The 13,395-nt window shown below is 42.9% G+C and overlaps 1 protein-coding gene across 6 annotated transcripts in view; it reads right to left on the bottom strand.

Moving 5' to 3' along the window:
- The window catches only part of RTEL1 (regulator of telomere elongation helicase 1), a 94,726-nt gene that overhangs the window by 70,014 nt on the left and 11,317 nt on the right, over window positions 1-13,395 (bottom strand). For 4 of the 6 annotated variants that reach the window (XM_072110841.1, XM_072110843.1, XM_072110840.1 and 1 more), the window contains exons 3-5: window positions 10,557-10,650; window positions 2,448-2,529; window positions 2,309-2,369 (exon numbers count right to left, since the gene is read on the bottom strand). In XM_072110841.1, the coding sequence (XP_071966942.1) occupies window positions 2,309-2,369; window positions 2,448-2,529; window positions 10,557-10,650 (237 nt within the window). Of the gene's footprint in view, window positions 1-2,308; window positions 2,370-2,447; window positions 2,530-5,333; window positions 5,428-9,081; window positions 9,101-10,556; window positions 10,651-13,395 lie in introns of those variants that run through there. The other 2 variants (XM_072110845.1, XM_072110844.1) reach the window with 2 other exon arrangements.

Below are 13,395 nucleotides of genomic sequence, written 5' to 3'. Positions count from 1 at the left end.
CAAAGTTAATAGCCAACGTTACTTCATACCAAGCGCCTTTATTTTGTTACCACTTTTCCTGTACCCTTTCTAAAGAAGATATCAACAGGTATCCAGGACATGTCCATGTAGACATAAGATGGGTCCCCTAGTGAACCCCACCCGTTGCAGGATGTTTATAACAACTGGAATCTTTATGTGTGTGAAAGGATCACTGGAACTAGGCAAACAGCAACTGGCACCGATATGAGTATTTGTATAAAATAAAAACCTGGGCAGAGTAAATTCATCCAGCAACTGTTATCAAAATTCAATTATGATAAAACTGAAATCGAACGCCTCACTCTGGCTATTAAATTTTACCGCGAGCCGACGCAAGCCCCAGAACTTGGATGTGAGCCAAGTTCTCATGCGTTGCCATCTGCACAGCACAATATTCATTAGGCAAGGCAATGTAAGGGAACAAGAATCAGTAGGAACTCCAATAGGGACAGAAACAGTCTCAACCCAAAAACATGTGGCAACAGCATACCAGTGGAATTGAACTTCTCAGACGCTTCTTGACCAATTTTTGGAAACTGGAATGGAACCAACACTGCATTACCCTGCAGGAGCCGTCTTTGGACCAGACAAGGGGGTCTACTGGCAACAGTGTGGACTGTGCAAAGCCCCACAAACCTCTTCAAGAGGTCATCGAATAAAATATTAACTGCGAGTGAAATACATGTGAACAAATAAAGTAATAGCTACCTATTCAGAATCCCAAAACTAAAATTAACATCAGAGGAGTTCACCAAGAGGAGGTGATCTCATTCAAGTAAATATTGGCAATACTCAATTCTACAAACCTGAATGCTAGGCACTCATGCATCCCACCACAAATACATACCATATTTTTTGGACTATAAAAATGCACCATCAATAAATGCCTGCTAAAACATCTAGGTTCATATATAAGGCCTGCTAAAACATCTAGGTTCATATATAAGGCACACCTGATTATAAGGATGAATGACCAGCAGATGGCAGACCTGTGCACAGTTAAAGGCAGCTGCAGTTCCAGGCATATGTGTCTCCAGTGCACAGAACTCGGATCTCAGATTTATGGGCTGTTAGGGTTTAATGTTAGAAGGGTGATGCTTCAGGGGTTAAGCTGTCTCCCTCTGCCCCTTCTCTTCCCCTCCCCAGGCAGGGTGTTAGTCCTGTGGGGTTCCCTGTGGCTTCTTCTCTTTCCCCTATTGAAGGGCTGGCAGGTATAGGGGCAAAATTGTTTACTCAGGCGGCAGGTGAGGATTGCTGCGTGGTCGGCACTATGGCACTGAACTGCTGGCCCTGCAAGTGTGGGGTATTGTACCCGATGTACAGTGTGGGCTTGTGCAGGATATTGCGGGCGCATAATTCTTAAACGTTATACAGTACGTGTTATCTGCAAGTACGGTTCAGATATAAGGCGCACTTATATGGGATATAGGGCACTCTGAGCTATAGCATGAACCTTTATTTCTGAGAAAATCAAAGGATTTTTTGTGCTCCTAGTAATCCAAAAAATACGGTAATAGAGTCAGAAACAGATGTAGTACTCAGGGCCGGATTAAAGGAGGGGCTCCTGGGGCTCTAGCCCCGGGGCCCCCACCACTTTCACTTTTTAAAGGGGCCCCCACCAGTCAGTCGATCACTACATGCTGCTGCCAAAACAGTGCATCAGCAATCTCCCCCAGCGATGGCAGCTGTGCCTTCAGTGGCCGGCGGCTGCCTGAAGAGTGAGGAAGAGCATCATGGGATCCCTGGAAGGGAAGGTGAGGGTAAGTATTACGTTTATTATTTTGTGGCCATTTTCTACAGGGGACTGGCAGCTAAATTCTACAGGGGGCTTGTGGGAGTATACTACAGGGGACTGGTGGCTGTATTCTACAGGGGGCTGCAGGCTATAAACTACAGGGTCTGGCAGGCTATATACTAAAGAGTCTGGCAGGCTTTATACTTCCAAAAACATTGTGGGAAGGGCCCCCACCAGTTTGTGCCCAGGGGCCCCCACCACCCTTAATCCGGCCCTGGTAGTACTGGTTAATGTGATATAAGGTATGTTCATTTATTTATTTATTCCAGCAACAGTTATTGGTTCTTGAAAAGCAGATCAGAGGAAAATAAGGTAATAACATCTGCATTGTGAAACGGGTGGTCAAGTACAACCAGACTTAGGAAAAGCGTTACAATACGAGGAAACTATGATATGGGATGAAGAATTATGTAAAGTAGAAAATAGGATTACAGGAAACACATGGCTCCTTCTGCTAACACAACCTGATTGGGCATATTCTCCAAAACTTACCCTCAACATTATTATAGTAGTGGCAGGAGCGGGTAGACACCTTGGAGCGGCACATATGGACCTGGGGAAAAAAATGGCACCAAACAATGAAATATTTAGTCACAGTAGCATAATAGCAATACAGACAGTGTATTTGTACCTTAACATGGTTATTTTCCTGCTTCTTCACATCTGGGTGTATACACAACTGCTCCCGAGAGCCCAGGACACTTACTTTTGGCCTAAACAAAAATAAAAAATTTTTAATAAGCCACCATGCAAAAATATCCCCAATACGTTTAGCCTTATTGACAAAGTTTGACTATCCATTTAAGTGAAACGTTATTTGTGGGAGCATATGGAATGTTAAAAATAGTGACAAACAGAAAAAACACGGGTGAAATATCAGTTCTTTACAAGACATTTAAAACGTAACAATCCATGTCATTATATTCTAGTCTGTATTTCTATGTAAAAATCATCTACTTTTCATCACACAGAAAGTAGTAAAATAACATTCTGCACACCTGCAATCACTAGTAGGGGAAGCTTAGTGATCACAAAGAACTGCAGGGGCACCACTGCCGACATGCTGCTCGATACTCATGTGACCACTGCGGTCTCCGCATCTTACAAGATTCTGACAACCTCTTTCAGTACCATATAAATCCACAGAATTTGCTCCTTTTATTGCATGCAGAAATAAACAGGTTTATCCTTGTGCCCCAAAGTCTGAACACTCAATTAATTCCATGCAGGGAAAAAAGTGCAAATAGAATTAACACACATAAAATGTAAAGGTTTTAGAGTTCCAAAATGGCAGCAATGACAATATATTGTTCGCCCAAGAGAAAATGATAAACAGCTCCATACACAAGGGCAGAGGTCGCATTAACGCCTCACCACGCGTCATAGACGCGTGATGAGGCGCCATTACCCCCTAAAATAATTGCCATGCGTAAAGTTACGCTTGGCAATTATTCCCTGTAGCGCGCAGGCTGAGTGGCCCGGCGCGCGCTGCAAAAGAGGGAAATGTCACTAGCGCGATCACAGCGCGCGCCGGGCCGCTCAGCGCGACATGTGATCAGTGTCAGGGGGAGAGACTCGGAGTGAGAGTGCAGGCCCTGGGAGACCTGTGGACAGCGGGGCTGCCCGCAGCTGCCTGCGTTTGTGATCCCGACCGGGTGAGTGTAGTGTGTGCACGCTGTGTTCTGTGTGAGTATAGTGTGTGTGTGCTGTGTGATTGTGTGCACGCTGTGTTCTGTGTGTGTGCTGTGTGATTGTGTGCACGCTGTGTTCTGTGTGTGTGCTGTGTGATTGTGTGCACGCTGTGTTTTGTGTGAGTGTAGTGTGTGATTGTGTGCACGCTGTGTTCTGTGTGTGTGCTGTGTGATTGTGTGCACGCTGTGTTCTGTGTGTGTGCTGTGTGATTGTGTGCACGCTGTGTTCTGTGTGTGTGCTGTGTGATTGTGTGCACGCTGTGTTCTGTGTGAGTGTAGTGTGTGATTGTGTGCACGCTGTGTTCTGTGTGAGTGTAGTGTGTGATTGTGTGCACGCTGTGTTCTGTGTGTGCGTGTGATTGTGTGCACGCTGTGTTCTGTGTGTGTGCTGTGTGATTGTGTGCACGCTGTGTTCTGTGTGTGTGCACGCTGTGTTCTGTGAGTGTAGTGTGTGTGCTGTGATTGTGTGCACACTGTGTTCTGTGTGTGTGCTGTGTGATTGTGTGCACGCTGTGTTCTGTGTGAGTGTAGTGTGTGATTGTGTGCACGCTGTGTTCTGTGTGTGCGTGTGATTGTGTGCACGCTGTGTTCTGTGTGAGTGTAGTGTGTGATTGTGTGCACGCTGTGTTCTGTGTGAGTGTAGTGTGTGATTGTGTGCACACTGTGTTCTGTGTGTGTGCTGTGTGATTGTGTGCACGCTGTGTTCTGTGTGAGTGTAGTGTGTGATTGTGTGCACGCTGTGTTCTGTGTGAGTGTAGTGTGTGATTGTGTGCACGCTGTGTTCTGTGTGAGTGTAGTGTGTGATTGTGTGCACGCTGTGTTCTGTGTGAGTGTAGTGTGTGATTGTGTGCACGCTGTGTTCTGTGTGAGTGTAGTGTGTGATTGTGTGCACGCTGTGTTCTGTGTGAGTGTAGTGTGTGATTGTGTGCACGCTGTGTTCTGTGTGAGTGTAGTGTGTGATTGTGTGCACGCTGTGTTCTGTGTGTGTGCTGTGTGATTGTGTGCACGCTGTGTTCTGTGTGAGTGCTGTGTGATTGTGTGCTGTGTAATTGTGTGCACGCTGTGTTCTGTGTGAGTGCAGTGTGATTGTGTGCTGTGTGATTGTGTGCACGCTGTGTTCTGTGTGAGTGTAGTGTGTGTTCTGTGAGTGTAGTGTGTAGAAATTTTCATACTCCTCCTCGGGTAAAAATACTCCTCAAAAATTGTGAGAGGAGTATTTTTACCCTTCTGAAAAAATGTTAGTGCGACCTCTGCACAAGGGTATAAAACTGTTAGGCCCGTTCCACACTTGCGAGTGTGATGCGATGAACTTGCATCATACTCGCAATGCAAGCTGCCGGGATCGCACGGCCCGAACGCTGCACCGCGGGAGTGAACTCAGCTTGTCAGTTCACTCCCGTTGTGCAGCGTTCGGGCCATGCGATCCCGGCAGCATGCGTTGCGAGTGTGATACGAGTGTGGAACGGGCCTTCCTGGCATCTAAAGGTGCACATTTTTTTGGAAAAATTCACATTCTTTCCAAATGCTAAAAACTTTAAAAAAAAAATAATTTACATTTCTCGGAGAATGCTCAGGGTTGTGGTCATGACACACAGTATATAAATTAACCCTCTACGAAAACGCTGCAACTGCAATTTTTTGTGAATTATACATTACACATTTTTTTTTTTCAGCTTCCCAGTACATTACAGAAAACCTTAAAGGGGTATTCCGGGAATATGAAAGTCTGACACAAAAACCCATGATGATATAAATAAATGATTACAACAATACTCAATGTCATTAGTCAGAAAACGGAGCTTAAATAGTTTGATTTTATGATTAACAAATGTTATGGCCTCTCTAAAGTAGGTGGAGTTATCACTAAGATGGCTGCCACTGGAAACTACAAGTTCCATGATCCTTTAGTTCTCAGTAACTCCTCCTCCCTCTTATGCTCTGCTCCCAGTGATATAACAGACTTTCTTGCTCTGTTACCATAGTAATGATGTGTAACTGCCATCACCACAACACTGGCCATACTGGATGCACTGCAACCAACCGACTACAGCCAAACGTAGTGGTAATCACATGACCTGCTCAGGCAGGTGCAGGACATGTGATGTGGACATGTGACCAGCCGCCATCTTCTATCCTGTGTCTGCTCTGCAACGGACCGCGCGGAGGAAATTAACGGACTGATTAAAGGGCCAGTAACATTTTAATTCCTCATTATAGTCTATGTCACCAGTATTTTCTGCTAAGGGAAGCAACATTTTAAATAACATCTAATTACATATAAGCTTATATTTGAGTACCCATTTGTATATGAATTATGTTTATTCCTGCAATACCCCTTTAAGGTCTAAATGAGCCGTTAATGCTATTTTTTTTATTGCAGAATTGAATAGAGTAGGTGATAATAGTAAACTTTAAGTATGGAAATGCGTAAGCTTTTTTTAACAGCTGACAACTACCGGTAACTGCCTCCAGGGCTGTGGAGCCGGATTAAAATGGATTGACTCCAAAAACATACAAAAAAGTGTTACAATTAGTTTACTGCCATATGTGATGGATAGATAGATATATATCTATTTTTTTTTTTTTTTTTTTTTTTTTAAATATTTGGGGAAATTATGTAATATCCTATAAATGCACATTCTATTCCTGATCTGAGGATGTGGGTTTTTGAGATGATTGTGGATGCACTTTTTGCTCATTCTCAGTAGTGAAGCTTCTCCCCTACAGATCACAGTAAACAGGCATTGAGAATGCTTGCACTCATTTCGCCTATGCTAGAGTGAACAGAAAATCAGGATTAAGGTAAATACAAAGTATTTCTAACGTTTCAATAAACTGTGCATAAATCAATTGTCCAGTGTTTATTATCTTTTATTATGCTTTTAGAAGAGGTGAATGTGTCTGCACATTGGGGCAGATTTGGTACCCGGTCCATTCGTGAACCAGCGGAGCGTTCTCTGTGGAGGATTCGGGTCTTCCGGCGATTCAATAAGGTAGTGCGCCCGGTGTCCACTAGGTGTCGCTGCTGCGCTGAATTCCGTCGGAGTTAACTGAAGTTCACCAAGCTCGCCTGGGTGCAGGTAAGCGCATGTCAAGCAACACTTTTTTAAAAAAAATGTATTTTTAAATACGGTGTTTTTTCCGAATCCGTCAGGTTTTCTTACGGCCACACCCCCAATTTCCGTTGCGTGCATGCTGGCACTGTTGCGCCACAATCCGATCGCGTAATAAAGCAAGAAACGAGCAGGCACTACCAAGATAATTTGTTATATGTGATAACATTCACGCATCCCAATAGACTATATATAACCACAACAAAGACAAAGATGGATGCGTATGTAGGATCCGATTGCATGCACAAAAATCCTGGGGCAATTCAGGGGGGGTGGGGGGGAACACGACGCAAATCGGAAAAATATGGGTAACCCGACAGAAAAACGCGATTCGGGCCCTTAGTAAATGACCCCCATTATGTGCATACAGATCAAAAGGGTAATGTCTGCATCTATCTAGAGCAGTGGTGGCGAACCTATGGCACGGGTGGCAGAGGTTGTCACTCAGGTTATCACCCCAGGACAGAGTTCACCAGACAGGAACAAATCCACCAAATTCGCCATCACTGACCTAGAGGAATCAGGAAAACTGGATTAAAGGAAACCTACCATTTCAAATGGTAGGTTTAAGCTGTAAACACCGAGCACCAGCTCAGGGTGAGCTGGTGCCGATGCTTAGTTTCGTTAGTGTTAAAACCGCGGTATCGCGGTTTTAACACTTTTTAAACTTTATAGCAGAAGCCGCTTATGCTATAAGCCGCTTATGCCGAAGCAGTTTATGCTATAAAGTTTAAAAAGTGTTAAAACCGCGATACCGCGGTTTTAACACTAACGAAACTAAGCACCGGCACCAGCTCACCCTGAGCTGGTGCTCGGTGTTTACAGCTTAAACCTACCATTTGAAATGGTAGGTTTCCTTTAAGGCAGGATTTTCCAGTGTTCGCTCTTTATACTTCTTTATGTTTTAGTTTGCTTTTGCTCTGAGTTCATGTTTGTAGAGCCGTTAGCTGTTCCGATGGATTATATGCACTAAACATAGAATATGAGGAGAAAACTAACTCTTTTCTAACATCACAAAGAAATACAGAAACACGCAATAAAAACGTACTATAGGTATAGAAGTCAAGCTTTATTATGTGAAACACTTAGGCTACATTCACACTGCCGTTGCCCGCCCGTACCGTACCGTAGCGTGCAACGGCAGTGTACGGGGAGAGGAGGAGGAGGTGAGCGCAGCTCACCCCCGCCCCTCTCCATAGCGATACATTGCGCACGGCCCCGTATTACGGGAAAAGATAGGACAGGTCCGTAGGGTGCCGTGCGCCCATAGAAGTGTATGGGGGACGTATATCGGCCGTATATACGTCGGCCGTATATACGTCCCCCATACGTTCGTGTGAATGTAGCCTTAGTGAGCTGTTCCCAGACAAAAGCTTTATATTGACAGTTCAACCGTTCATCAAGACTCACTGTTCATGAGGCAATTCCTCAAGAAATCTGGAGATGTAGTCTGTGTGGTTACTGCATTGCCACCCACCCAACTAAATGTAGAGGGGCTGTTCTCTAGCACTAAACTAATTAGGCGAGACTTGACTCACAAAACAAATATTATTGAGTACATCTATGTTGAAAACTTTTTTCCACATAGAGGTTTGCTTAATTACAATTTATTAAAGTTATAGTTTCCAATAAGATCAGATTCCAATAAATATTTGTTATGTTCTATCTAAATAACCTGGCTTTTGTATCATAATGGTGATAAACTTACAGTAATGAGGCTTTTTTATCACTTAAACATGTAGAAACATGATAACAAATATAAGATTACCAGTGTCACGGTGAGTAAGTGTCCATGGTTTATCATGCTTAATTTTGATGGTAGACTTCCTTTAAATGGTGCCACTAGAAATTACAATTTGTCCCGCAGATAACAAGTCCCTGTAAAGCTTTGTACACAGGAATAGAAAAAAGATATAGCTTACAGAAAGAGAGGAATGAAAAATACTGGGGTGGCAGGGGCTATATACTGGGGGGGCAGGGGCTGGCAGGCTATATACTGGGGGGGCAGGGGCTGGCAGGCTATATACTGGGGGGGCAGGGGCTGGCAGGCTATATACTGGGGGGGCAGGGGCTGGCAGGCTATATACTGAACTGGAGGCTAATTATTTTGTCTAAATCTGAGGCTCATTTTATAGTCTCTAAAATATATAGGCCTGTATAGCGGCATAAGATCGCATTTACTTGTGACAGGTTTCAATAAAAACTGGGTACGAAGTTCTGGTGTCCCTTAAAATGTCTGATATAGTACATTATAAAAATAAATGATTCCATATAGTGAATGCTATAACGAAACAAAAAAAAAAAAAAAAAAAAAACTTGGACCATGAAAGTGGATGTGTCATTTGGACAACACAACGAAAGGTGTAAATATGAAGTCCCTTTAGTCTATTCTACCTCAAAAAAACAGAAAATGAACACGTTAAGATTTTTGAAATGGGGAGAGGGAGAAATGTACACTCACCAGCCACTTTATTAGGTACACCTGTCCAACTGCTCGTTAACACTTAATTTCTAATCAGCCAATCACATGGCGGCAACTCAGTGCAGTTAGGCATGTAGACATGGTCAAGACAATCTCCTGCAGTTCAAACCGAGCATCAGTTTGGGGAAGAAAGGTGATTTGAGTGCCTTTGAACGTGGCATGGTTGTTGGTGCCAGAAGGGCTGGTCTGAGTATTTCAGAAACTGCTGATCTACTGGGATTTTCACGCACAACCATCTCTAGGGTTTACAGAGAATGGTCCGAAAAAGAAAAAACATCCAGTGAGCGGCAGTTCTGTGGGCGGAAATGCCTTGTTGATGCCAGAGGTCAGAGGAGAATGGGCAGACTGGTTTGAGCTGATAGAAAGGCAACAGTGACTCAAATCGCCACCCGTTACAACCAAGGTAGGCAGAAGAGCATCTCTGAACGCACAGTACGTCGAACTTTGAGGCAGATGGGCTACAGCAGCAGAAGACCACACCGGGTACCACTCCTTTCAGCTAAGAACAGGAAACTGAGGTTACAATTTGAACAAGCTCATCAAAATTGGACAGTAGAAGATTGGAAAAACGTTACCTGGTCTGATGAGTATCGATTTCTGCTGCGACATTCGGATGGTAGGGTCAGAATTTGGCGTCAACAACATGAAAGCATGGATCCATCCTGCCTTGTATCAACGGTTCAGGCTGGTGGTGGTGGTGTTATGGTGTGGGGAATATTTTCTTGGCACTCTTTGGACTCCTTGGTACCAATTGAGCATCGTTGCAACGCCACAGCCTACCTGAGTATTGTTGCTGACCATGTCCATCCCTTTATGACCACAATGTACCCAACATCTGATGGCTACTTTCAGCAGGATAATGCGCCATGTCATAAAGCTGGAATCATCTCAGACTGGTTTCTTGAACATGACAATGAGTTCACTGTACTCAAATGGCCTCCACAGTCACCAGATCTCAATCCAATAGAGCATCTTTGGGATGTGGTGGAACGGGAGATTCGCATCATGGATGTGGAGCCGACAAATCTGCGGCAACTGTGTGATGCCATCATGTCAATATGGACCAAAATCTCTGAGGAATGCTTCCAGCACCTTGTTGAATCTATGCCACGAAGAATTGAGGCAGTTCTGAAGGCAAAAGGGGTCTAACCCGTTACTAGCATGGTGTACCTAATAAAGTGGCCGGTGAGTGTATATGCACAATAGAAAGGGGCCTGGTTATGATGGGGTTAAAGGGCAGATCGAGAAACCAATTCGCCATTTCATCTGGTTCCATTAGACTGACCAAGGAAGCAAAACACTGTACTGGGTTTTATTTTTTGGTGCAGTAGCATGCATGTACAACCTGGCACAGAAAACTAGCTTTTAGTAACCAGAATACACCTTTACAATTACAGTGCACCAGCATGGCATCACTTCCTACATATCAGCAGAATACAGCATCACATGCCCACCTGTACATGGTCTGCTTGAGTTCACTTATGACTTGTGTCAGCTGAGAGTGAGTCCTGGAAGCATAAATAATCTTGGGTATATCGCTATAGTACGCTGTAGAAAAAAAAAAAAAATCATTTTTACAGGGGAAGAGAAACGTGGAAACAATATAAATAGTAAAATGCAAGTCTACTTCTGTAATTCTTCTATAATGCCAGACTTTGTTGCTCACATGGATGCCTAAACCCTAGTGTTGATATTAACCTCTTAGGGAAAGCCCATATAACAAATATATCTTCCAAAGGTTAAGTCTGTATGGGTAAGGCTCATGAGCTTTGCCCTCTCCATACAGGCCAGGCATCTGCTGTATTATACAGCTGACATCCTCCACAAATCTGTGCTTTCAACAATCGCAACACTTAAAGGGAACCTGTCACCAGGAGAGCCATTTTTAGCACTCCTCCAGTCCCCACAGAGCATAATACATACACTGCCAAAGTGTTTTTGCATAAAAAAAAAAAAAAAAAAGGTTTTACAGAAAAAAAGATTGTACCTTTCATTAGCATGTGCTGTGTGACTAGGCACTCGTCCACTGGGAGGAGCTGGAAAGGAACAGTTCCCCCCCACCCTTGGGAAACTGCTCCTTCATGTGACCTTTTCAAATATATGAATAACTCTCCTCACTCGGGATTGGCTGTAGAGGAGCAGGGGGCTTCGCTAAGCCAAGTGATGGGTGTTTTCATATATTTGAAAAGGACACATGGAGGAGCGGTTTCCCATGGGTGGGGGAAACTGCTCCTTTCCAGCCACTCCCAGGGGACGAGTGTCTAGTCACACAGCACATGGTACTGAAAGGTTTTATATAAAATATATTTTTTCTGTAAAACCAATTTTTTATACAAAAACACTTTGGCAGTGTATGTACTATGCTTTGTGGGGACTGGGGGAGTGCTAAAATTGGGTCTCCTGATGACAGGTTCCCTTTACCCTGTTAAGTGCTGTGGTCAAAGCAAAGTATCTCACCTAAACAGCTGCTTCACAAGGTTCACATGCTGCAAATCGCACCTCGCATGACATCATCACATGTTGCTGATTTGGTCACACAGCTGGAAGCCTATAGGAGACTCCTATTGCGGCCAATTATCACAACCTGCCTCCAGTAGAGCAGTATATTCACAATACATTGCAATACAGTAGTATTGTAGGATATTGCATGTGCATTGAGACCCTCTAAGGTTCAAACCCCCAAGGAGGAGACAATAAATAAGAAATATGAAAAAGTAAGCGCCAGAAGATAGCGAAATAATTTTTTTCTATGTTTTGCATTTATTTATGAGAAAATCAGATATTTGGTGAAAATTTGGAAAAATTAGCAATTTTCGAAATTCACAATTTTCTACTTTTTCCACACGAGTCATAAGACCAAAAAACGTAATAACTAACATTCACCGAATGTCTACTTTATACCTCCGTGGTTTTTTATGCATACTCTTATTTTTGTAGGATGTTATGGGGCTTTGAACGTCAGGTGCAATTTTTCACATTTTCATAAAAAAAGCAAAACCCTGCTATTGAGGGACCTGCTCAGGTTTCAAGTCACTTTCAGAGGCCTAAATAAAGTAAAACCCCATAAATTACTCCATTATAGAAACGACACCCCTCAATGTACGCAAAACAACTTTTATGAAGTTTGTTAACCCTTTAATTGGTTTACAGGGGTTAAAACAAAATCGGATGCAATTTCGAAATTTAATTGTTTTTCATAAAATGTACAAATTCTCAGTGGATAAAATACCAAAACGCTCCACAAAATTTGATACCCAATCTCTCCCGAGTATAACAATACCCCATATGTGGTGGTAACCTGCTGTATGGGCACACGCCAGGGCATCGAAGGGAAGCTGCGCCATTCAGAGCAGATTATGCATTGTCATTTTTTATTGGCTATACAATCTTAATTTTTTTGGCAATTTGGACATATAAGGGCTTATTTTTTGCGACATGAGATGCACTTTACAAATATTTCATTTAAGTGGGTCTGTAGCTTTTCGATGAGATTTTATTAACTCTTTAATGTATGGAGGAAAAGAAAATTGTCAATTTGGGGTTTCTTTTTTTTGTATATTTTCATTCTATAGGTCACTACGATTACGGTGATACCTCATTTATATAGTTTTTCATTTATTTTTACAATTTTACTGGATAAAAACTAATATAGAGGAAATCTCATTTGTTTCTGCATCGCCATCTTTTCCGGGAACTTAACCTTAATATTTTTTGGTTGACAGAGCTAGTTTAGGGCTTATTTTTTACGTATTGAGTTGTTCTTTCAATTGGTACCATTTTGGGGCACATAACTTTTTTTGATCACTTTTTAGAACATTTTTGTGAAGGGATTTTATGAAAATTTATATTTTTGGCAAGTTTTTCGGGTTTTGTTTTTACGGCGTTTATCGTACGGGTCCAATAATATTTCTGACTTATTGTACAGATTGTTACGGACGCGGCGATACCAAATATGTGGGGGGGGTTTTGGTGATTTTCAGGCATTTTTACTTATTAGATGTGTATAGGGAATGTTTGTGTTTAGGGGACTTTAACTTTATTTCATTAATTATTTTTATTAAAAATTGTGTTTATTTAGTGTTTTTAACTTTTTTTTCTTTACTTTTACAGGTTAGCTTGAACAAGTGATTCACTGATCACTTGTTCAAGCTATTCTTCACCTAATACAGATGTATTACACTGTATTATGTGCGCATGCTCAGTGTGTCACAGCCGGGTCCTGCCAGAAGGCACGGGCAGTCCCGGGGCTGCGATCGGAGCAGCGGGACCCCCCCCCGGTAAGCGCGGCAGGGG

This window comes from Engystomops pustulosus, chromosome 6 (genome assembly GCF_040894005.1).
Source record: "Engystomops pustulosus chromosome 6, aEngPut4.maternal, whole genome shotgun sequence".
Lineage (NCBI taxonomy): Eukaryota > Metazoa > Chordata > Amphibia > Anura > Leptodactylidae > Engystomops > Engystomops pustulosus.
Note: the sequence above shows the minus strand (reverse complement) of the source record. Positions and strands in the feature narration are given on the sequence as shown.